The sequence below is a fragment of the Tachyglossus aculeatus genome, chromosome 26, assembly GCF_015852505.1.
Source record: "Tachyglossus aculeatus isolate mTacAcu1 chromosome 26, mTacAcu1.pri, whole genome shotgun sequence".
In the NCBI taxonomy this organism is placed as follows: Eukaryota; Metazoa; Chordata; class Mammalia; order Monotremata; family Tachyglossidae; genus Tachyglossus; species Tachyglossus aculeatus.
In genome coordinates this window covers 17,359,786-17,386,003 of record NC_052091.1, presented here as the reverse complement: position 1 = coordinate 17,386,003, position 26,218 = coordinate 17,359,786, and the positions used below count along the sequence as shown (strand labels likewise).

The window sequence follows — 26,218 nt, the reverse complement described above, 5'->3', positions numbered from 1 at the left end:
ATAATAATAATGATGGCATTTATTAAGTACTAAATATGTGCAAAGCACTGTTCTAAGCGCTGGGGAGGCTACAAGGTCATCAGGCTGACCCACGTGGGGCTCACAGTCTTAATCCCCATTTTACAGATGAGGTAACTGAGGCACAGAGAAGCAAAGTGACTTGCCCAAAGTCACACAGCTGGCAAGTGGCAGAGCAGGGATTCGAACCCATGACCTCTGACTCCAAAGCCCTTGCTCTTTCCACTGAGCCACGCTGCTTCTCTACCTACTGAACATAAAAACCTACTGCGTGAACTCTGCCACGTGCCTTGCCCCGACTCGATGCCCTCCACGCCCCGGCGGGAAGAGGGTGCGAATGATGCTACATCAACCACTACCACTAGAAACAATTTCTTTCCCATCTGATCTCCTCCCCAATCCCAACCCCGCACCGCTTATGTATACATCTTCAATTATTTATTATAAATTACTTATATATTTATATTAACATCTGTCTCCCCCTCTAGGCTGTAAACTAATTATGGGCAGACAACGTTTCTGTCAATTCTGTTGGACTGTACTCTCCCAAGTGCTTAGAACAGTGCTGTGCACATAGTAAGTGCTCAGTAAATATCATTTATTGATTGATTCATTTTCACACGGGTCCTGGGTGTGAGACTTCCAGATAGTTCATCCCTCTCGACGGGAGGCGGTGGGGGCGAGGTGGGAGTTTTTCATAAAATCCGGCCTAGGTTCCAGGGCAGACTGAACAATTTTGGGAGAGGCTCTTTTGGCCAGCAACAGTGAGCTGGCTAGACTTGAACTTTTCCAAGCTGGGATCCTCTACCAGGGGAAAACATTCCCAAGAGCAGGACTCTAATCCGGGCTCCGCCACTCATCTGCTGGGTGTTCTTGGGCAAGTATCTATAAAATGGGGATTAAGACCATGAGCCCCACCCCCATTCTGATTAGCTTGTAGCTACCCCAGCGTTTAGTACAGGGTCTGACACCTAGTAAGCATTTAACGAATATCATTTAAAAAATACAGCTTTCTGTGCCACAAGAGGAGTTTTACTGGGGCCACACTGGAAAAGGAGGCTCATTGACAAGTTCAGATATGGAACTTGCTCTTCTCATTGCATTCTGTCTCTGGTTTGCACAAAGCTGAGATGTGCGTGGGCCTTGTCCCCGTGGCTGGATAGCTTTTCTTTTCTGAATGTATAAAGAATTTAGCTACTTAATTTAGAGTTTACCTAATTTAGGATTAACTATCTCTTGTTGCATGCGTGTCCTTTTCTCGTTGTGGACATTCATTCATTCATTCAATCATATTTATTGAGCGCTTGCTAACTTCGGGCATATAATTTGCTTTCTGCCATGTAATTGCCCCTTTGTAAAATAATCATTCTAAAGAACTGAGCCACATCACACATCCTTTCCAATTGGGAAGCCTTTTTTAGGACAGAAAAGGCAAACCATTTTCTTCCAACTTTTGGGCAACTTTTCTCCTTCTGTCCAGTGAAAAGCATTCTCTAAGATGAATAAAATGGAATTCCAGACATACTTAGAGTGATCTTCTGCATTTTTCACACCCTTTTTTCTTTAAAAACATTGGGGAAACGAAGGGCACATTATTCTAACTTTTATTTACATTTTTAAGTTGAGAATTTTGAGTGGAGGCAGAAGACACAAAAGTCCTGTTCTCAGAAAGCATTTCTGAAACGTTGTTCTGGTGGTGTTTTTGTCCGGACTAGGTGAGTGTTTTTGAGGCGAGGAAGTGGCTTTAGGTACTAAGGATGATGACTGATGACTCAAGACTTTGGGAGAAATTGACCGACATCTATGTCCCACCCCTTTCACGCTGGACATTTGGTCCAACGATTGGCCAAGGTTTGAAAGTCAATACCAGAAGCTTTGGGTAACAGGAGGCAGACCTTTCATTGCCCTGGCAGTTCCTCCACTTTTTCAGTTTGAGGGTGAAGGAGGGACTCAGCCTCACAGGAGGCCCAAAGATTCCAGAAAGGGTGAAAGAACTGTCTGTCCTTCCATAGTCTTTTCCAGCTCTCTCGGAGATGCTGATTTCCGAAGCGTCGTTGCTCGGATACTTAATTAAACCTTTTTGAGAATTAAGTGAATTGAATTTATTTCCCTTCATCCCAGGGCATCAACTTTTCATTTTGTGCTCCTGAGTGTCAGGGAGAACTGGTTGGTGGAAAGAAGTGGAAGAGAAGGAAGGAAATGAGGAGGTGAACGAGGGAGGAAGAGAAAGATAAAGAGGGAACGGAGAGGGAGTGAAAGATGGAAAAGGGGGAGTGCTACAGTCCTCCCTGGCCACCGGGCCCTTCTTGGGCTACAGATAATTCAGTCCTGGCATGCACTGCTATGACTTTTGCTCACCCTCGTGGGGCAAAGACGAGGCCATGCCCAGCCCCCTTCTGTACCTCAAAGATCCCAGCTCCCACTCCCGCAGCAAATTCTCTGCCTGCGAAGCAGAGACTCCGACCCCAATCCACCAGTCAATCAATCGATCGTATTTATTGAGCACTTATCGTGTGCAGAGCACTGTACTAAGCACTTGGGAGAGTACAGTATAACAATAAGAACCCAAGTCCACCCAGGTGTCACAGAGGCTGCAGTCTTCTGTGTGAGCGGCAAATTTTCCTGGCCAGGCTTAGCAATATTTTCCAGGAGACCCCACCCCAGCTGTAAGGGGGTGAGAGGAGGCAAGATGAACATCTCCTCCAAGAGGTCTTCCCTGACTATGCCCTCCTTTCCTTTTCTTCCACTCCCCTCTGTGTCACCCTGACTTGCTCCCTTTATTCATCTCCACTTGCAGGCCCATAATAATAATAATAATAATAATAATGACATTTATTAAGCACTTACTATGTGCAAAGCACTGTTCTAAGTGCTGGGGAGGTTACAGGGTGATCAGGTTGTCCCACGGGGGACTCACAGTCTTCATCCCGATTTTACAGATGAGGGAACTGAGGCCCAGGGAAGTGAAGTGACTTGCCCAAAGTCACACAGCTGACAATTGGTGGAACTGGGATTTGAACCCACGACCTCCAACTCCAAAGCCCGCGCTCTTTTCACTGAGCCACCCTGCTTCTCTGTGTACTTGTGTCATTTTATTTAGATTACTATCTGTCTCCCCCTCTAGACTGTAAGATCATCGTGGGCAGGGAATGTGTTTATTGTTATTTTGTATATCCCAAGCGCTTAATTCAATGCTACTCACACAGTAAGTGCCCATTAAATACAATTGAAAGAACAAGTGCTTAGTACAGTGTTCTGCACACAGTAAGTGCTCCGTAGATATGATTGAAAGAATGAACGAGTGCTTAGTACTGTGCTCTGCACACAGTAAACGCTGTATAAATATAATTGAAGGAATGAATGAATACTTAGTACAATGCAGTGCACACAGTAAGTGCTCCATAAATACGATTGAAGGAATGAATGAATGCTTAGTACAGTGCTCACAGTAAGTGTTCCATAAATACAATTGAAGGAATGAATGCTTAGTACAGTGCTCTGCACACAGTAAGTACTCCATAAATATGATTGAAGGAATGAGTGAATGCTTAGTCAGTGCTACGCACACAGTAAGTGCTCCATAAATACGACTGAAGGAATGAATGCTTAGTACAGTGCTCTGCACCCAGTAAGTGCTCCATAAATACGACTGAAGGAATGAATGCTTAGTACAGTGCTCTGCACCCAGTAAGTACTCCATAAATATGATTGAAGGAATGAGTGAATGCTTAGTCAGTGCTCCGCACACATTAAGTGCTCCATAAATACGACTGAAGGAATGAATGGTTAGTACAGTGCTCTGCACTCAGTAAGTGCTCCATAAATACGAATGAAGGAATGAGTGAATGCTAGTCAGTGCTACACACACATTAAGGGCTCCATAAATACAACTGAAGGAATGAATGCTTAATACAGTGTTCTGCACCCAGTAAGTGCTCCATAAATATGATTGAAGGAATGAATGCTTAGCAAAGTGCTCTGCACCCAGTAAGTGCTCCATAAATACGATTGAAGGAATGCTTAGCACAGTGCTATGCACACAGTAAGCTCTCCATCGATACGATGGACCGATTGACCGACTAAAACCTCCGGCCCGAAATAACTATTCCGAGTCAGTGGAGTCGACCTCCGCGGTGCCCTAGGCGGCTCTGCCTCGGTCCATTTAAACTTTGAGGAATTAAAAAAATGGCCATTTCTTTTGCCATTTCGTGTCCCCGGCTGACCCCAGAAAACGACATCTGGATGGTTTTCAGGCAAGGGGCCTTTGGAGGGAGCTTTGAAATTGCAGTTCTGCAAATGGAGCACTTGACGGCACTAAAACTCCAGGCATTCCTGCTGACACCACTTCTCCGAGCCTCTGGAAAGACAGCGTTTATATGTCCAAATTATGAAGGAAAAGTCATTTTCCCCAATAGCTGCTCAAAACCTCACCCCATCTACAGCTTCTAAAGATTCCCAGAGGAGGGAAGGGGTCATCTGATCAGCCCCTTCCCCTTCGGTTGGTGAAGACTGGTATATAATAATGTCGGTATTTGTTAAGCGCTTACTATGTGCCAAGCACTGTTCTAAGCGCTGGTATATATATGTTTGCACAGATTTATTCTAGACTGTGAGCCCACTGTCTTCTAGACTGTGAGCCCACGGTTGGGTAGGGACCGTCTCTATATGTTTCCAACTTGGACTTCCCAAGCGCTTAGTACAGTGCTCTGCACACAGTCAGCGCTCAATAAATACGTTTGAATGAATGAATGAAAAGTCAAAGATTCCCAGAGGAGGGAAGGGGTCATCTGATCAGCCCCTTCCCCTTCGGTTGGTGAAAACTTGTAAATATATGTTTGTACAGATTTATTCTAGACTGTGAGCCCACTGTTGGGTAGGGACCGTCTCTATATGTTGCCAACTTGTACTTCCCAAGCGCTTAGTACAGTGCTCTGCACACAGTAAGCGCTCAATAAATACGATTGATTGAATGAATGAATGAAAAGTCAAAGATTCCCAGGGGAGTGAAGGGGTCATCTGATCAGCCCCTTCCCCTTCGGTTGGTGAAAACTTGTATATATATGTTTGTACAGATTTATTCTAGACTGTGAGCCCACTGTTGGGTAGGGACCGTCTCTATATGTTGCCAACTTGGACTTCCCAAGCGCTTAGTACAGTGCTCTGCACACAGTAAGCGCTCAATAAATACGATTGAATGAATGAATGAATTTATTACTCTATTTTACTTGTACATATTTACAATTCTATTTTTTTTCTTAATGGTGTGCATCTAGCTTTAATTCTATTTGTTCTGACGACTTTGACACCCGTCTACGTGTTTTGTTTTGTTGTCTGCCTCCCCCTTCTAGACTGTGAGCCCGTTGTTGGGTAGGGACCGCCTCTATATGTTGTTGACTTGTACTTCCCAAGCGCTTAGTACAGTGCTCTGCACGCAGTAAGCGCTCAATAAATACGAGTGAATGAATGAAAACAGGCTTCCCATCATCATCATCAATCGTATTTATTGAGCGCTTACTGTGTGCAGAGCACTGTACTAAGCGCTTGGGAAGTACAAGTTGGCAACATATAGAGACAGTCCCTACCCAACAGTGGGCTTACCCCAATACTACTACTACTACTACTAATAGTGATGGTATTTGCTAAGCGCTTTCTATGTACCAGGTACTGCCTCAGTCCCCTCATCTGTAGAATGGGGATTAAGACTGTGAGCCCCATGTGGGATAGCCTGATTACCTTGTATTTACCCCAGTGTTTAGAACAGTGCTTGGCACATAGTAAACACTTAAGAAATACCATAATAATAATGATTGTGGGTTCTAATCCCGGCTCTGCCACTTGTCAGCTCTGTGACTTTGGGCAAGTTGCTTAACTTCTCTGTGCCTCAATTCCCTTATCTGTCAAATGGGGATGAAGACTGTGAGCCCCCCGTGGGACAACCTGATCACCTTGTAACCTCCCCAGCGCTTAGAACAGTGCTCGGCACATGGTAAGTGCTTAATAAATGCCACTATTATTATTACCAAGCACTGGGGTGGATAAAAGCAGATCAGATTGGACACAATTCCTGTTCCACGTGTGGTTCACAGTCTCGGTCCCCATTTGATAGATGAGGTAATTGAGGCTCAGAGAAGTCAAGCGACTTGCCCAAGGTCACACAGCAGACAAGTGGCGGAGCCAGGGTTAGAACCCGTGGCCTTCTGATTCTCAGACTCGTGCTGTCTCCACTAAGCTGGTTTGTCTTGGTCTCCGACATTTCCAGAGATGGTGATTCTACAGTCTCCGATTGAGCCCATCCAAGGCTTATCCACCCCCTCGATCCCATCTTTCGCCGCTGCTGCTTTTTGAAATGGAAAATAGAAATGCAAGGCTTTTGGCATGATCCGGTGGAAAGAGCCCAGGCCTGAGACTCATAGGACCTGTGTCCTTAATAATAATAATAATCATAGTTATGGTACTGGTTAAGTGCCAAGCACTGTACTAAGCACTGGAATAGAGACAAGCAAAGCGGGTTGGACCCAGTCCCTGCTCACATGGAGCTCAGAGTTTTAATCCTTATTTTACAGATGAGGAAACTGAGGCAAAGAGAAGTGAAGGGACTTGCCTAAGGTCACACAGCAGACAAGTGACAGAGGCGGCTGATTCCCAGGCCCCTGCTCTATCCACTAGACCACACTGCATCTCTGCTTCGTAAATTGGCTCGACCTCTTGCCTGTTGTGTGATCTTGGGTGAGTCACTTAACATCCATGCCTCAGTTTCCTCATCTCTCAAATGGGGATTAAATACCCTTTCCCCTCCCTCCGGGAGCCCCACTTGGGTCAGGCACTGTGACCAATCTCTTAAACTCTCTCAGTTCCAGTGCTCAGCACGGCACTTGACCCATAGTGAGTGCTTAAAAAGCATCATCATTATTATTATTGTCATTATTTGGTCCGCCACATCATCATCATCAATCGTATTTATTGAGCGCTTACTGTGTGCAGAGCACTGTACTAAGTGCTTGGGAAGTACAAGTTGGCAACATATAGAGACAGTCCCTACCCAACAGTGGGCTCACAGTCTAAAAGGGGGAGCCATGTCTGCTGTGTGACCTTGGGCAAGGCACTTAACTTCTCTGAGCCTCAGTTACCTCATCTGTAAAATGGGGGTTATGTTCAAGTGCTCAGTACAGTGCTCTGCACACAGTAAGCGCTCAATAAATACGATTGATTGATTGATTTCAGTATGATTGCTAGGACCTGAGCTTGAAGGATTGCATTCTGCACAGTGTTCAGTCTTTCCTCTGACTTCCCATAAGTCACTAGATTGCAATATCACATCGGTAATAATAATAATAATAATGATGGCACTTGTTCAGTGCTTACTATGTGCAAAGCACTGTTCTAAGCACTGGGGAGGTTGCAAGGTGATCAGGTTGTCCCACGTGGGGGCTCACAGTCTTAATCCCCATTTTACAGATGTGGGAACTGAGGCCCAGAGAAGTGAAGTGACTTGCCCAAAGTCACCCAGCTGACAAGTGGCGGAGCCGGGATTTGAACCCATGACCTCTAGACTCCAAAGCCCGGGCTCTTCCCACTGAGCCACGCTGCTTCTCTAAATGAATTGTGGTGCGGTGACGTGTGTTTATGTGGCTGTGCTTCTACGTGTGTGGAGTGTTTTTGTTGTGGGCCACATTTGCACACCTTCCCATCTGGTATTTTCCTTCCCTGTCTTTTCTCTTCCCTCCTCCCTCCTGTGTCTCTCTCGTGGGAGGTTCATAGTTCACCCGGTGTTTTCATTACACATTTTAAATAGAACGGTATGGCAGAAATAGGGAACATTCTTCTGACATAGCACGTTTGTCCGGATACCGGGGGATGCGGTGTCGAAGAACCAGCTGTGCCGTTTTGCACGATGCAGGGCTTGGGGTGAGTTCCGCAATGATGGGAGTTGCGGTATCTGTCACTTTTCTGCGGGGTGACCTTGGCCAAGCCACTTCCCTTCTCTGGGCCTCAGTTCCCTCACCTGTAAAATGGGGATTGAGACTGTGAGCCTCTCGTGGGACAGGGGCTATGTCCAACCCGATTTGCTTGTATCCACCCTGGCGCATAGTATAGGGCCTGGCACATAGTAAGCGCTTAACCAATACCATGAGCTCGCTGTTGGGTAGGAACCGTCTCTATACGGTGCCAACTTGTACTTCCCAAGCGCTTAGTACAGTGCTCTGCACACAGTAAGCACTCAATAATTATGATTGATTGATTGATTGTACTTCCCAAGCGCTTAGTACGGTGCTCTGCACACAGTAAGCGCTCAATAAATACGATTGAATAAATGAATGAATGAATATTGTAGTGGTTATTATCATTTGTTGTTGTGATATTAGGTAGATTACTTCTCTGTGCCTCAGTTACCTCATCTGCAAAATGGGGATTCAATATCTGTTCTCCCTCCTACTTAGATGGCAAGTTCCATATGGGTCCTGATTATGTTGTATAATAATAATAATAATAATAATGATGACATTTAAGCGCTTACTACGTGCAAAGCACTGTTCTAAGCGCTGGGGAGGCTACAAGGTGATCAGGTTGTCCCAGGTGGGGCTCACAGTCTTAATCCCCATTTTACAGATGAGGTAGCTGAGGCACAGAGAAGTTAAGTGACTTGCCCAAAGTCTGTATCTGTTGTACCTTACTCTCCCAAGTGCTTATTACAGTGCTCTGCACACAGTAAGTGCTCAATTCATTCATTCATTCATTCATTCATTGTCGTTCCACATGGCTGTACTACTACTACTACTAATAATGGCATTTATTAAGTGCTTACTATGTGCAAAGCACTGTTCTAAGCATTGGGGCAGTTACATGGGGATCAGGTTGTCCGACGTGGGGCTCACAGTCTTAATCCCTATTTCACAGATGAGGTAACTGAGGCACAGAGAAGTGAAGTGACTTGCCTAAAGTCACACAGCTGACAAGTGGCGGAGCCGGGATTTGAACCCATGACCCCTGACTCCAAAGCCTATGCTCTGTCCACTGACCCACACTGCTTCTCTGCTTCTTCGCTTAGTACTGTGTCCAACCTGATTGACGTGTATCCACCCCAGCGCTTAGAACAGCGCCTGCCACATAGTAAGCGCTTAACAAATACCAGAATTAGGATTGTTAATTATTATTCTCTATTAAGCAGCATGGTGAAGTGGATTCTAGACCGTGAGCCCGCTGTTGGGTAGGGACCATCTCTATATGTTGCCAACTTGTACTTCCCAAGCGCTTAGTACAGTGCACACAGTAAGTGCTCAATAAATACGATTGAATGAATGAATAGAGCCTGGGCCTGGGAATCAATCAGTCGTATTTATTGAGCACTTACTGTGTGCAGAGCACTGTATTAAGCGCTTGGGAAGTGCAAGTTGGCAACATATAGAGACGGTCCCTACCCAACAGTGAGCTCACAGTCTAAAAGGGGGAGACAGAGAACAAAACCAAACATACTAACAAAATAAAATAAATAGAACAGATATGTACAAGTAAAATAAATAAATAAATAAAGTCTGAAGGCCATGGGTTCTAATCCTGGCTCACTTCTCTGGGTCTCAGTTCCCTCATCTGTAAAATGGGGATTGAGACGCTGAGCCCCAGATCGGACAGGGACTGTGTCCGACCTGATTAGCGTGTATTTACCCCAGCGCTTAGTACAGTGCCTGGCACATAATAAGTGTTTGACAAATACCATTATCATTATTATGAATATCATTATTAAGCACTTACTATGTATCAAGCACTGTAATAACAATTATAATAATAATTATGGTACTTGTTAAATGCTTACTACGTGCTTGCACTGTTCTACGTGCTGGGTAGATTCAAGTCAATCGGGTTGGACACAGTACTAAGCGCAGGGTGAATACAAGATAATCAGGTCCCACATGGGACTCACCATCTAAGTAGGAAGGAGGTACCGAATCCCCATTTTGCAGATGAGGTAACTGAGGCACAGAGAAGCGAAGTGATTTGCCCAATAGCACAACATCAAATAATAATAATGATAATTATGGTATTGGTTAAGCGCTTACTACATGCCAGGCCCTGTACTATGAGCCGGAGTGGATACAAGCCAGTCGGGTTGGACGCAGTCCCTGTCCCATGCAGGGCTCACAGTCTCAACCCCCACTTTATAGCTGAGGAAACTGAGGCCCAGAGAAGTGAAGTGATTTGCCCAAGGTCACACAGGAGACAAGCGGTGGGGCGGGATTAGAATCCAGAACTGCTGATTCCCAGGCCCATGCTCTCTCCACTAGGCCAGACTGCTGCTCAGTGGAAAGAGCCCGGGCTTGGGAGCCAGAGGTCATGGGTTCTAATCCTGACTCCACCACTTGTCAGCTGGTTGACTTTGGGCAAGTCACTTCACTTCTCTGGGCCTCCGTTATTGCATCTGGAAAATGGGGATTAAGACTGTGAGCCCCATGTGGGGCAGCCTGATCATCACATAGTAAGTGCTTAACAAATGCCGTCGTTATTATTTCTATCATTATTATTATTATGTGCCGAGCACTGTACTAGGTGTTTTCGGTATGTAGAGCACTAAACTGGGCACCTAAAGAACGCAGAAGAGCGTGGTTTAGTGGATAGAACATGGGCCTGGGAATCAGAGGGTACTGGGTTCTAATCCCGGCTCTGCCACTTGTCTGCTGTGCATCCTTGGCAAGTCACTTCGCTTCTCTGTGCCTCAGTTCCCTAATCTGTAAAATGGGAATTGCGACTGTGAGTCCCACATGGGACTGGGACTTTGTCCAACCTGATTTGCTTGTTTAACAATCAATGTTTGTTTGTTTGTTAACCCCAGTGTTTGTTAACCCCAATGTTTAACACAGTGCCTGACACATAGAAAGCACTTAACAAATACCATAATTATTATTATAGAATTGTGTATACTGAGTGTCTACAGTGTGCAGTGCAGACCCATTATTCATTTTTTCCCATGAATCACTTTATGGGTGATGACTAAAAAAACTTAGGAAATTTGGTTGTTTCTTTTTACACCAAGATTGTATCTGTACAGGCAAAAATGAAATGGAGAATGGAACAATCAGAGAGCAAATTTGATTAACACAAACCTCTTATCAGCCTACTGAGTGACTTCAGATAAGTCCCTTTCCCTCACTGGGTGCCAATTTTCTTCATATGTAAAATGAGGATAATGATCCTTGCCCCTCCCTGTTTCAGGGTTGTTTTGAGGACAAAATCAGTTTATAATAATACTAATAATGGTGATATTTGTTAAGCCCTTACTATGTGCCAGGCACTGTACTAAGTGCTGAGGGGGATACAAGAAAATCGGGTTGGTACAGTCCCTGTCCCAGGTGAGGTTCACAGCTTCAATCCCCATTTTACAGATGAGGGAACTGAGGCCCAGAGAAGTGAAGTGCCTTGCCCAAAGTCACACAACAGACAAGTGGCGGAGCTGGGATTTGAACCCGCTATCTTCTGATTCCTAGGCCCGTGTTCTATCCACTACGCCACACTGCTTCTTTAATGTGGGAAGCAGCATGGCCTAATGGAAAGAGTCATTTAGCCAGTCTGTAGTCAGGTGTATTTATTGAGCGCTTACTGTGTACAGAGCACTGTACCAAGCACTTCGGCAAGCATAATATAAAAGTATAGCAGACACATTCCCCGCTCACAGCGAGCTTACAGCCTAGAAGGGGAGACCAACATTAATAGAAATAAATAAAATTACAGATCTGTACATGGGTCCTGTGGGCTTGGGAGTCTGAGGATCTGCATTCCAATCCCGACTCTGCTGCTTATCTGCTGTGTGACCTTGGGCAAGCCACTGACTTCTCTGTGCCCTGGCTATGTCATCCGTAAAATAGGGATTAAGACTGTGAGCCCCACGTGAACTGCATCCAACCTGATTAACTTGGATCTACCCCAGCGCTTAGTACAGTGCCTGGCACATAGTAAGCACTTAACAAATACCACTGGGGGGAAAAAAAAATGTTTCCCCACTTCTGAAGCACCTCCAGTGTTTGTTCATCCCCTTAATAATAATAATAATAATAATAATAATAATGGTATTTGTTAAGTGCTTACTATGTGCAGAGCATTATTCTAAGCGCTGGGGAGGATACAGGGTGATCAGGTTGTCCCACGTGGGGCTCACAGTCTTAATCCCCATTTTACAGAGAAGTTAAGTGACTTGCCCAAAGTCACACAGCTGACAAGTAGTGGAGTCAGGATTAGAACCCATGACATCTGACTCCCAAGCCCTTTCCACTGAGCCACGCTGATCCCCTTCAAACAGAAACTCCTTAACACTGGGTTTAAAGCACTCAATCATCATGTTCTCTCTTATCTTACCACTCTGATTTTGTACTACAACACAGCACGTTCATTTTGCTTCATAGACATCAACCTCCTCCCTGTATCTTGATCTCGTCTATCTCACCCCTCACTCGTGTCCTGCCCCTGGCCTGGAATTCCCTCCTCCTTTATATTTGACAGGCCTCCTCTCTCCACCTTCGAAGCCTTATTAAAATCATATCTCCTCCAAGGGGCCTTTCTCCAGCTTTACCCTAATTCCTCTCCCTTCTCCATCACCCTTGCACTTGGATTTGTTTCCTTCATTCGCCCTACCCCCAGCCCCACGGCACTTATGTACATATCCATAATATTTTTTAATGTCTGTCTCCCTATTCAGGCATTAACATTCCTGTGGGAAGGGAACTTGTCTACAGACTCTATGTTGTTCCCTCCCAAGCCCTTAGTAGAGTGTTCTGCACAGTAAGTGCTCCATAAGTATGATTAATTGACTGACTGGAAACCCAAAAGGGCAATAAAAATGTTCTATTGTTGTTATTATTTAGAGGGGAGGGCATGAGGAAATATTTACCTCCCCTTTCCTTTTCCCAAAACCTTTTGAGTATTTTCAGACCGCTATTTGGCTGAAATAGCTGGGTAATTGGGACCAGGTATTCATTCATTCATTCAGTTGTATTTATTGAGTGCTCCCTGTGTGCAGAGCACTGTACTAAGCGCTTGGAAAGTACAATTCGGCAACAAATAGAGACAATCCATACCCAACAGCGGGCTCACAGTCTAGAAGAGGGGAGACAGACATCAAAACAAGTAAACAGGCATCAATATAAATAAATAGGAGTATAGATATATGCACATCATTAAAAAAAATAGAATAATAAATATGTACATATATACACACAAGTGCTTTGGGGCGGGGAGGGGGTAGATCAGAGGAGCGAGTCGAGGCAATGGGGAGGGGAGGAGGAGCAGAGGAAAAGGGGGGCTTAGTCTGGAAAGGTCTCCTGGAGGAAGTGAGCTTTCAGTAGGGTTTTGAAGGGGGGAAAGTGTGCTAGTTTGATGGATTTGAGAAGGGAGGGCATTCCAGGCCAGAGGTAGGACGTGGGCCAGGGGTTGACGGCGGGACAGGCGAGAACGAGGTCCAGTGAGGAGGTTAGAGGCAGAGGAGCGGAGGGTGCGGGATGGGCTGTAGAAGGAGAGAAGGGAGGTGTGAAGTAGGAGGGGGCGAGGTGATGGAGAGCTCTGAAGCTTTGAAACCAATAGTGAGGTTATATCCAGAGTTTAGAACCGTACCTGGCACATAGTAAGCGCTTAACAAATACTCTAATTATTATTTTAATCAGTTGGGTCTGATAGAGCGGGAGCAAATGCCCCCAGACCCACCCTGACCCCAAAGGTCGCTTCTGTCATGCGAGAGTGAGGAGAGCCCAGGTCCGTGAGGAGACAAAATCCATCCTGCTCTAGGTTGAACTCACGGGAATTATGTTTACAGCAGCACAAGACTTGGAACCCCCCCTCCCAAACTGAGCGATGGGGTCTCAAAAACTTCCAGGCCGAGGAGACGGCGGGAACTCGCCACCCCGAGACCCCAAGCCTCTCTGACGAAAGGCTCACCAGACGTCTCGTTTCTCTTTTTCAGAATGGATTTCGACGACGAAGACGGCGAAGGCCCCAGCAAATTTTCAAGGTGAGCGATTATCTTCGGGTTACTCGATAAACAGGCCTCGCGGGGTGCGAAGAGGACTGGCATCCAACCCGCACATTTCCATCTGGTCTCAGCTCCGACTCGGTTGTGTCGGACTCCAAGACTTGGCCAGTCCATCCTGCACCTCAAGAATCTGTAGCATCCCGGAATCTAGCCCTTAGGGTCCTTAGACGACGGGTTGGCCTTTGATGATCCAGGTTCTGATTCAATAAAGATGAGAATACGGCAAAGCGTTTCTGGAACTCTGGTGATGCGGAAATGGATTTTAAATGAGCGGAGCGGTTTTTAGCCGCGGCCTTAAAATAGCTGTCTGTGCCAGACTCGTCTCAGTGCCATGGAAAATAAGGGGAAATGTAGACAATGGGATCTTATTCTCTATCCATGCAGAGAGGTTAAGGGACTTTGTTGTTTCCAGAGGGTAGCCGCTAAATGCAGAATGTTCTGAAATCGTTGGAAGTGCAGTGCTCAGAAAACCAGAAACCTTAGGGCTGAAACAAAATTCCAGGCCTGGAAACTTGTTTTTGAGTGAGATGGAGACAGAGTATCCTTAGGTAAACCTTGTAAGCTGGTCTATCTGAACGCAACGCACCCCGTTCAAACACATGGCAGATGGAAATATGTGGGAAATGGAAAAACAAGAATTAGAGTCATCATCGTGATTCATTTTTGATTTCTGTTTTGGTGGGAAGTTTGGAAATTTTACTGAGAGAAAGACACACAAAAGTGTTGCTACCTCTCGGGAACAGCGTGGCCAACTGGATCGAGCAATGGCCTGGGACTCGGAAGGGTCTGGGTTCTAATTCTGAATCTGCCACTCATCTACTGTGTGACCTTGGAGAAGCCCCTAACTTCTTTGTGCCTCAGTTACCTCGTCTGCATAATGAGGTTTAAGACTGTGAGCCCCATGTAGAACTTGGACTGTGTTCAATCTGATCAGCTCGTATCTGCCCCAACACTTAGTAAAGAGCCCGGCACATAGTAAACGCTTAACAAATACCATAAAAAAAAGGAACAGGCCTACGCTCTCTTTTTCTCTGGCCCTTCCCATGCCTAGTAAAGAACTCCCCTGGTGAGGATTGAAAATGATTGTGTACCTTGCACTGTACGCATCAATCAATGGTATTTTGAGAACTGACAGTATGCAGAGCACTGTACTAAGCGCTGAGGAGAGGACAAGATAACAGAGTCGGTCGACATGTTCCCTGCCCACAGTCAGTCAGCGGTATGTGTGGAGTGCATACTGTGTGCTTACTGTGCCCCTCAGCCAATGGAATTTATTGAGCACTTACTGTGTGCAGAGCACTGTACTAAGCGCTTGCCCGAGTACACTATAAAGGATTTGGTAGACAATGATTATTCCCTTTAGAGAAGCAGCGTGGCTCAGTGGAAAGAGCCCGGGCTTTGGAGTCAGTGGTCATGGGTTCAAATCCCGGCTCTGCCACTTGTCAGCTGTGTGAACTTGGGCAAGTCACTTAACTTCTCTGGGCCTCAGTTACCTCAGCTGTAAAATGGGGGTTGACTGTGAGCCCCCCTTGGGACAAATTGATCACCTTGTATCCCCCCCCCAGCACTTAGAACAGTGCTTTGCACATAGTAAGTACTTAATAAATGCCATCATTATTATTATTATTATTATTTATTCCTTCCTTCAGTTGTATTTATTGAGCGCTTACAGTATGCAGAGCACTGTACTAAGTGCTTGGGAAGTACACGTCGGCAACGTATAGAGATGGTTTATGTCCATATCTGTAATTTATTAATTTCTGCTACTACCACTAATAATAATCTTGGTATTTGTTAAGCACTTACTATGTGCAAAGCACTGTTCTAAGCGCTGGGGGATACAAGGTGATCAGGTTGTCCCACGCGGGGCTCACAGTCTTAATCCCCATTTTCCAGATGAGGTAACTGAGGCTCAGAGAAGTGAAGTGACTTGCCCAAGGTCACACAGCAGGCATGTGGTGGAGCTGGGATTCGAACCCATGAACTCTGACTCCAAAGCCCGTGTTCTTTCCACTGAGCCACACATGTCTGCTGTGTGACCTTGGGCAAGACACTTAACCTCTCTGAGCCTCAGTGACCTCATCTGTAAAATGGGGATTAAGACTGTGAGCCCCACGGGGGACAACTTGATCACCTTGTAACCACCCCAGCGCTCACCTTGTAACCCCCCCCGCAGCGCTTAGAACAGTGCTCTGCACATAGTAAGTGCTTAACAAATGCCATTATTGTTATTATTATTATAAGTGCTGTGGGGCTGGGAAGGGGGAAGAACAAAGGTAGCAAGTCATGGAGAGGAAGAGGAGATTGGGAGAAGAGAAAAGGAGATGCTTAGTGAGGGAAGACCTCTTGGAGGAGATGGCCTTCAATAAGGCTTTGAAGGCGGGGGGATAATAATAATAATAATAATGGCACTTGTTAAGCACTTACTATGTGCGAAGCACTGTTCTAAGCGCTGGGGGGATACAAGGTGATCAGGTTGTCCCACGTGGGGCTCAGTCTTAATCCCCATTTTACAGATGAGGGAACTGAGGCCCAGAGAAGTGAAGTGGCTTGCCCAAAGTCACACAGCTGACAAGTGGCGGAGCGGGGTTCGAACCCATGACCTCTGACTCCATAGCCCGGGCTCTTTCCACTGAACCACTCTGCTCTCTGTAGTAGAGGAACAGAGTTGGCGGGCCGGGTTGGAGAAGGAGAGAGGTAGGAGGGGGCGAGGAGATGGAGAACTTTAAAGCCAACTTTTAATGGTGTTAAGTGCTCATTATCTGCCAAGCACCGTACTAAACACTGGCAGAGATCCAACTAATCAGGTTGGACACCTGTATATATGTATATATGTTTGTACGTATTTATAACTCTATTTTACTTGTACATATTCTATTTACTTTATTTTGTTAATATGTTTTGTTCTCTGTCTCCCCTTTCTAGACTATGAGCCCACTATTGGGTAGGGACCGTCTCTATATGTTGCCAACTTGTACTTCCCAAGCGCTTAGTACAGTGCTCTGCACACAGTAAGCACTCAGTAAATACGATTGAATGAATGAATGAATGAACGGTGAGGAATTTCTCTTTGATGTGGAGGTGGATGGGCGACCACTGGAGATTTTCAAGGAGCGAGTTGACGTGTCCCGAACGTTTTTCTCGAAAAATAATGATGGTATTTGTTCCGTCTGTCGGATTTGAGGAGGAAGGACATTCCGGGCTGGAGGCAGGACATGGTTGGGGGGAGAGAGGCAAGACGGAGGCAGAATAAGAAGATTAGCATCAGAAGAGTGAAAGGTTGTAGTAGAAAAGTAACGCAGTGAGGTAAGAGGGGGGCAAGGTGGTGGAGTGCTTTAAAGCCAACGGTGAGGAGTTTTTGTTTGATGAGAAGCAGCATGGCTCAGTGGAAAGAGCCCGGGCTTTGGAGTCAGAGGTCATGGGTTCAAATTCCGGCTCCGCCAATTGTCAGCTGTGGGACTTGGGGCAAGTCACTTAACTTCTCTGGGCCTCAGTTACCTCATCTGTAAAATAGGGTTTAAGACTGTGAGCCCCCAGTGGGACAACCTGATCACCTTGTAACCTCCCCAGCGCTTAGAACAGTGCTTTGCACGTAGCGCTTAATAAATTATTATGAGGAGGTGGATGGGCAACCACTGGAGTTTTTTGAGAAGCGGGATGACGTGTCCTGACCATTTTTGTAGCAAATTGATCCGGGCGGTGGAGTGAAGTGTGGACTGGAGTGGGGAGAGACTTCTAGACTGTGAGCCCACTGTTGGATAGGGACTGTTTCTATATGTTGCCAACTTGTACTTCCCAAGCGCTTAATACAGTAAGCGCTCAATAAATACGATTGATTGATTGAGAGACAGGAGGCTGGGATCTCTTCTGACACAGTCGTAATTCCCCGCCTCAACATAAAAGAATCCTTACCTCCTTTCTGCTCCCAGTCTTTCAGATAAAGCCACAAGTTTCAGAAGCCGGAACACAGAGGCGGGAACCGTGGGATCACGGTCAGGTTTAAGGGTTTGACACTCTTTATTGTTGTATTGTTCTTCCCCAAGTGCTTAGTACAGTGCTCTGCACACAGTAAGCACTCAGTAAATACGATTGAATGAATGAAAAGGGGGGTCTTGCCTACTTTAGGGTCACTGGAGAACTGAAGTCCTGTATATATGTTTGTATATATTTATTACTCTATTTATTTTACTTGTACATATTTATTCTATTTATTTTACTTTGTTAATATGTTTTGTTTTGTTGTCTGTCTCCCCCTTCTAGACTGTGAGCCTGCCGTTGGGTAGGGACCGTCTCTATATGTTGCTAACTTGGACTTCCCAAGTGCTTAGTACAGTGCTCTGCACACAGTAAGCGCTCAGTAAGTACAATTGAATGAATGAAAAGGGGGGTCTTGCCTACTTTAGGGTCCCTGGAGAACTGAAGTCCTGTATATATGTATATATTTATTACTCTATTTATTTTACTTGTACATATTTATTCTATTTATTTTATTTTGTTAATATGTTTTGTTGTCTGTCTCCTCCTTCTAGACTGTGAGCCCGCTGTTGGGTAGGGACCGTCTCTATATGTTGCCAATTTGGACTTCCCAAGAGCTTTAGTACAGTGCTCTGCACACAGTAAGCGCTCAGTAAATATGATTGAATGAATGAATGAAGTGTATTCCCTGCCTCAGTTGCTCTGGAGACATGGAGCTCCCGTAGTTGCTCGGCATCTCAGTGGATCTGGACAGAATGCAGGCCAACTGGTCGAGGTCGTGGCGTTGGTGAAGGGAAGATTTATGATCACAAAGGATCATCAATCGTATTTATTGAGCACTTACTGTGTGCAGAGCACTGTACTAAGTGCTTGGGAAGTACAAGTTGGCAACATATAGAGACAGTCCCTACCCAATAGTGGGCTCACAGTCTAAAAGAGAAGGATGGGATTTGTGCGACACGAGGAGCAGTATATGTTTTGTTTTGTTGTCTGTCTCCCCCTTCTAGACTGTGAGCCCGCTGTTGGGCAGGGAGCGTCTCTATATGTTGCCAACTTGTACTTCCCAAGCGCTTAGTACAGTGCTCTGCACACAGGAAGTGCTCAATAAGTACTATTGAATATATGAATGAATGAATAAATAATGGAAGGAGCGGCGGCTGGGAAGCAGAAGTCCTGGGTTCTAATGTCGGCTCTGTCACTGTGCCTGCTGTGTGACCTTAGGCAAGTCACTTCGCTTGCATCATGGTGTAGTGTATCCACTGGCCCTGCGAGTCAGAAGGTCAGGGGTTCTAATCCCGGCTCCGCCACTTGTCTCCTGGGTGATCTTGGGCAAGTCACTTAACTTCTCTGGGCCTCAGTTCCCTCATCTGTAAAATGGGGATTAAGATGGTGAGCCCCCTGTGGGACAACCTGATCACCTTGTAATTTCCCCAGCACTTAGAACGGTGCTTTGCACATAGTAAGCGCTTAATAAATGCCATCATTATTATTATTATTAAGTCAGTTCACTTCTCTGGGCCTCAGTTACCTCATCTGGAAAATGGGGATTGAGACTGTGAGCTCCACGTGGAGCAGGGACCGTGTCCAACTCGAATTTCTTGTATCCACCCCCGTGCTTAGTACAGTGCCTGGCACCTAGTAAATGCTTAACAAGAACCACAATTAATCAATTAATAATAATGATGGCATTTATTAAGCACTTTGTACAAAGCAGTAATTCATTACTTATCTGAGCCTTAGATGTCTCATCTGTAAAATGGGGATTGAATACCTTTTCTCTTTCTTCCTTAGACTTATTTGGGACAGGGTCTGTGTATAACCTAATTGTATCTACCCCAGTGCCTAGTATGGTGCTAGGGACAACGTAAGCCCTTAATAATTATCAATCAACCAGTGAATCGTATTTATTGAACACTTACTGTGTGCAGAGCACTGTACTAAACACTTGGGAGAGTACAGTATAACAGTTGGTATAGTACAGTATAAGAGTTGGTAGATGTTCCCTGACCACAATGAGTTTACAGTCTAAAGGGGTAAAAGACATTAATATAAATCAATCAGTCTTACTTATTGAGTGCTACTGTGTGCAGAGCACTGTACTAAACACTTGGGAGAGTACAGTATAACAGTCGGTAGACTCGTTCCCTGCCCATGGAGAGTTTACAGTCTAGAGGGAGAGACAGACATTAATGTAAGTTAATCTTATTTATTGAGGGCTTACAGTATGAAGAGTGCTTAATCAGTCATTGGTATTTATTGAGCGCTTACGGTGTGCAGAGCACTGTACTAAGTATTTGGGAGCATACAGAAGAACAATAGAACAGACACATTCCCTGCCCACCATTAGAGAAGCAGCGTGGCTCAGTGGAAAGAGCGGAGAGTTTACAGTCTAGAGGGAGAGACAGACATTAATATAAGTTAATCAATCTTATTTATTGAGGGCTTACAGTATGAAGAGTGCTTAATCAGTCATTGGTATTTATTGAGCGCTTACTGTGTGCAGAGCACTGTACTAAGTATTTGGGAGCATACAGAAGAACAATAGAACAGACACATTCCCTGCCCACCATTAGAGAAGCAGTGTGGCTCAGTGGAAAGTGCCTGGGCTTTGGAGTCAGTGGCCATGGGTTCAAATCCCGGCTCCACCAATTGTCAGCTGTGTGACTTTGAGCAAGTCACTTCACTTCTCTGGGCCTCATTTACCTCATCTGTAAAATGGGGATTGACTGTAAGCCCCCCGTGGGACAGCCTGATCACCTTGTATCCCCCCCAGTGCTTAGAACAGTGCACATAGTAAGCACTTAATAAATGTCATTATTATTATTATTATTAGCTTACAATCTAGAGGGGGAGACAGACATTAATAGAAATGAATCAATTACAGATAAGGACTTAAGCTCTGTGGGGCTGGCCAGGGGAATGAATAAAGGAAGGAGACGTGCCTTCAGTAAGGCTTTGAAGGAAGGGAGAGTAATTGTGCCTGTCAGATTCTCCCTTCTGCGTCGTCTCCGCACTTGGATCTGTGACCTAAGAGCATTAATAGAAATTGATGTAGACATTCATAGACATCAATAGAAATAAAAATCAGTTAGGGAGATGTACATAAGTGCTGTGGGGCTGAGGGAAGGGAGAGTTACTATGATTCAGGGCCATCCCTTCATCAGACTAACGGTGAGCATGCCTATAAAGCGGAATGGCCTAGCGGAAAGAGCATGAGCCTGGAAGTGAGAAGGTCATGGATTCTAATCCCGGCTCCGCCACCTATAATAATAATAATAATGGCATTTATTAAACGCTTACTATGTGCAAAGCACTGTTCTAAGCGCTGGGGAGGCTACAAGGTGATCAGGTTGTCCCAGGGGGGGCCACACAGTCTTAATCCCCATTTTACAAATGAGGTAGCACAGAGAAGTGAAGTGACTTGCCCGAAGTCACACCATTGGTGGAGCTGGGGTTTAAACCCATGACCTCTGACTCCAAAGCCCGTGGAGCCACGCTGCTTCCACCGAGCCACACTGCTTCTCACGCCTATTTGCTGTATGACCTGGGGCAAGTCACTTCACTTCTCTGGGCCTCAGTTCCCTCGTCTGTAAAATGGGGATTAAGACTGTGAGCTCTGTGGGGGACAGGGACTGTGTCCAACCTAATCATCTTGTATCTACCCCAGTGCTAACTGTGAGCCCACTGTTGGGTAGGGACCGTCTCTATAAGTTGCCAACTTGTACTTCCCAAGCGCTTAGTACAGTGCTCTGCACACAGTAAGTGCTCAATAAATACGATTGAATGAATGAATGAATGCTACGAACAGTGCGTGGCACATAGTAAGCACTTAACAAATACCATAATTATTGTTATTACTGCAGAGGGTGTGGGACCCCAGGATGTTTTCAAGGAGCTGATGGATTGCCAAGTGGCCAAGCGCTTAGTACAGTGCTCTGCACACAGTAAGCGCTCAATAAATACGATTGAACGAATGAATGTCTCAGCAGAGATCTCTGCCACGTGTACCACGCTGCGATCCGGTCGAGGTGACACAAGCTTTCCTGCTACCCAGAGGCAGGCATTCATTCATTCATTCAATCGTATTTATGGAGCGCTTACTGTGTGCAGAGCACTGTGCTAAGCGCTTGGGAAGTCCAAGTTGGCAACATATAGAGAAGGTCCTTACCCAACAGTACCATCTATTTTGATGGTATTGACACTTGTCTAGTTGTTTTATTGTCTTGTCTCCCCCTTCTAGACCGTGAGCCTGTTGTTAGGTAGGGATTGTCTCTATCTGTTGCCAAATTGTACTTTCCAAGTGCTTAGTACAGTGCTCTGCACACAGTAAGCGCTCGATAAATACGATCGAATGAATGGGCTCACAGTCTAGAAGGCGGCGGGTGGCAGTTACCTGCTTGGGTTGGGCAGATTTTCAGAGCAGGCGGCAGCAGCAGCGACCGTGGAAATCTGCCTTTCCCTCTACTTAATTTCCGTGGAAGCACCCCACCCTGTTAAGCGGCCAAACCTCAGCCCCTTGAGAAGGAGGGGGACAGCTGACGTCTGAAGTCTTACTGTCTGGTCTGCCTGGTCGTGTGATTTCTCTGACTGCAGTCTTAATCTTCCCCCCAAAACGTAAAAAAATCCACGTCTCCTTTCTGTTCCCGAACAATCGTTCAGATAAATCCCCGGTTCTCAGAAGCAAGACCCCCTCTGGGTTGCAAAACCATTCTTTTGAGCCCGGGAATTTAACACATGATGTTTCCACTATTTCGACCCAGATTTCACCAGATGGGAGCAGCGTTGCCTAGTGGAAAGAGCCTGGGCTTGGGAGTCAGAAGGTCATGGGTTCTAATCCTGACTCCGCCACTTGTCTCCTGTGTGACCTTGGGCAAATCACTTCGCTTCTCTGGGCCTCAGTTCCCTCATCGGTCAAATGGGGATTGAAACTGTGAGCCCCACATGGGAGAGGGACCGTGTCCAACCCGATTTGCTTGTATCCACCCCAGCACTTAGTACAGTGCCTGGCACACTGTAAGCGCTTAACAAATACTATTTTTATTATTAGCAATAATAATAATAATGATAATCTCATCTCCGTCATTTGTTTTCTGTGTGATTATGGACAAGTCACTTCGCTTTTCCATGCCTCAGTTACCTAATCTGTAAAATGGAGGTTAAGACTGTGAGCCCCACATGGGACAGAAACTTTGTCCAACCTGATTTGCTTGTATCCACCCCAGCACTTAGTACAGTGCCTGGCACACCATAAGCTCTGAACAAATACCATTAGTATTATTAGCAGTAATAATAATAATAATGATAATCTCATCTCTGTCATTTGTTTTCCGTGTGACTATGGACAAGTCACTTCACTTTTCCGTGCCTCAGTTACCTAATCTGTAAAATGGACGTTAAGACTGTGAGCCTCACATGGGACAGGGACTGTGTCCAACCCGATTTGCTTGTATCCACCCCAGTACTTAGTACAGTGCCTGGCACACCGTAAGCGCTTAACAAATACTATTTTTATTATTAGCAATAATAATAATAATGATAATCTCATCTCCGTCATTTGTTTTCTGTGTGATTATGGACAAGTCACTTCTCTTTTCCATGCCTCAGTTACCTAATCTATAAAATGGAGGTTAAGACTGTGAGCCCCACATGGGACAGAGACTTTGTCCAACCCGATTTGCTTGTATCCACCCCAGCACTTAGTACAGTGCCTGGCACATAGTAAGGGCTTAACAAATACCATTATTATTATTAGCAATAATAATAATAATAATCTCATCTCCATCATTTGTTTTCTGTGTGATAATGGCCAAGTCACTTCACTTTTCCATGCCTCAGTTACCTAATCTGCAAAATGGAGGTTAAGACTGTGAGCCCCATTTGGGACAGGGACTCTGTCCTACCTAATTATCTCATATCCTCCCCAGTGCTTAGTACACTGCCTGGCATATAGTAATAATAATCATCATCATCATGATATTTAAGCATTTGCTATGTGCCAGGCACTATACTAAGCGCCGTTAGATACAAGCAAATCGGGTAGTAAGCGCTTAAGAAATAGCATAACAAATACCATTCTTGATGAAGTGAATTCTCCCTGCAGAAGAGTTGGTCCTGCTATGGCTGGGCAGGGTTAATGTTTCTTTCCAAACCAGTTGGCTTCTTCCCAGGGAGAAAGCCTCCTGGAATGCTTTCTTGGGAGAGCTGTCTGGAATGCACAAATGAGACTGAACCTCAAGAAATCAGTTTCTTTTAGCAGAGAAGCAGTGTAGTAGTAGTAGTAGTTGGTCCAACTTACTGTATTTGGCACTTGGGAAGGACAGAATAACAAATAATAATAATGGCATTTATTAAGCACTGTTCTAAGTGCTGGGGAGGTTACAAGATTGTCCCACAGGGGGGTCACAGTCTTAATCCCCATTTTACAGATGAGGGAACTGAGGCCCAGAGAAGTGAAGTGACTTGCCCAAAGTCACACAGCTGACAATTGGCAGAGCTGGGATTTGAACACGTGACCTCTGACTCCAAAGCCCGGGCTCTTTCCATTGAGCCACGCTGCTTCTCAAAAGTGACCCATTCCCTGCCCATAAAGGAGTTTACACTGTAATCCGGGAGACAAGCAGAAAAATATTTACAACCCTGTCAAAATAAATGAATTCAGTGCTAAGCTAAGTGTATGGCCTAGTGGATAGAGCATGGGCCTCGGAGTCAGAAGGTGGTGACTGTGAGCCCACTGTTGTGCTCTGCACACAGTAAGCGCTCAGTAAATACGATTGATTGATTGATTGACCGTCTCTATATGTTGCCAACTTGTACTTCCCAAGCGCTTAGTACAGTGCTCTGCACACAGTAAGCGCTCAATAAATACGATTGATTGATTGATTGGTGAGTCCTAATCTCGGCTCTGCCACCCATCTGCTGTGTGACCTTGGACAAGTCACTTCATTTCTCTGGGTCTCAGTTACCTCATCTGTAAAATGGGGATTCAAACTGTGAGCCCCTCGTTGGACAGAGGCTGTGTCCAACCTGATTTGCTTGTCTCCACCCCAGCGTTTAGTACAGTGCCTGGCACATAGAAAGTGCTTAACAAATACCATACTCATAATAATAGCTATTATTAATGAAGTTCTTAATAATAATAATAATAATGGCATTTATTAAGTGCTTACTATGTGCAAAGCACCGTTCTAAGCACTGGGGAGGTTACAAGGTGATCAGGTTGTCCCACGGGGGGCTCACAGTCTTAACCCCCATTTTACAGATGAGGGAACTGAGGCACAGAGAAGTTAAGTGACTCGCCCAAGGTCACACAGCTGACAATTGGCGGAGCGGGGATTTGAACCCATGACCTCTAACTCCAAAGCCCGGGCTCTTTTCCACTGAGCCATGCTGCTTCTCTGCTTCTTTGTTGCTATGATCTGTCATTGGTCCAGGAAAGATAAATTCGCCCATCCAAATATATCCATACTCGAAAGGCTTCGGGAGAGTTTCTAAAGATTCCAGCCGATCAAGATTCCCATTTTCCCCCCGCTCATTCCTATTTTATTACTTCTCTGCTGCTGGTGTGGAATTTGCAAGCCTCAGCACACTTCTGGTTTGACCCAGCCCTTTGCATTGATGACCCTGTTTTGTACAAGTATGATGATGATAATCACATCTCTGGTGATAAGGAAAAATTTGCAAGGTAGGCGTGTTCTGTAGCACGTATTTTGTACGTATTTATTACTCTATTTATTGATTTACTTGTACATATTTATTCTATTTATTTTATTCTGTTAATATGTTTTGTTTTGTTCTCTGTCTCCCCCTTCTAGACTGTGAGCCCACAGTTGGGTAGGGCCCGTCTCTATATGCTGCCAACTTGGACTTCCCAAGAGCTTAGTACAGTGCTCTGCACACAGTAAGCGTTCAATAAATACAATTGAATGAATGAATGAACGTAGCAGTCTTCTGTTGCGAGCAGAAGGGAATGGCATCTCCCACTCTTCTCGGCCTGTGCATCTTTGCTTAGAGAGCTGGCGATTTGGTCTGTAGCGGGGAAGATGCTCAAATCCTTCCGATGCAGAGAGGATGAACAGGTGGGAAAAAGGAAAAGAAGGATCGTTTGCTCCTTCCATAACGGCCTCTTATGAACCGACAGATCGCCTTTTGAGGAGTAGTGGCAAGACCGAGTTGGAGTTCGCCTCACTCCCTACCCCAGCAATGGATCTGTATATATGTATA

The 26,218-nt window shown here is 45.4% G+C and overlaps 1 protein-coding gene across 2 annotated transcripts in view; it reads left to right on the top strand.

Annotated features, from left to right (window-relative positions):
• ARNT2 (aryl hydrocarbon receptor nuclear translocator 2) overlaps window positions 1-26,218 on the top strand; it is a 202,591-nt gene that overhangs the window by 21,365 nt on the left and 155,008 nt on the right. For both annotated transcript variants that reach the window (XM_038767479.1, XM_038767478.1), the window contains exon 3: window positions 13,955-14,002. In XM_038767479.1, coding sequence (XP_038623407.1) covers window positions 13,955-14,002 — 48 coding nt within the window. The remainder of the gene's footprint in view (window positions 1-13,954; window positions 14,003-26,218) is intronic.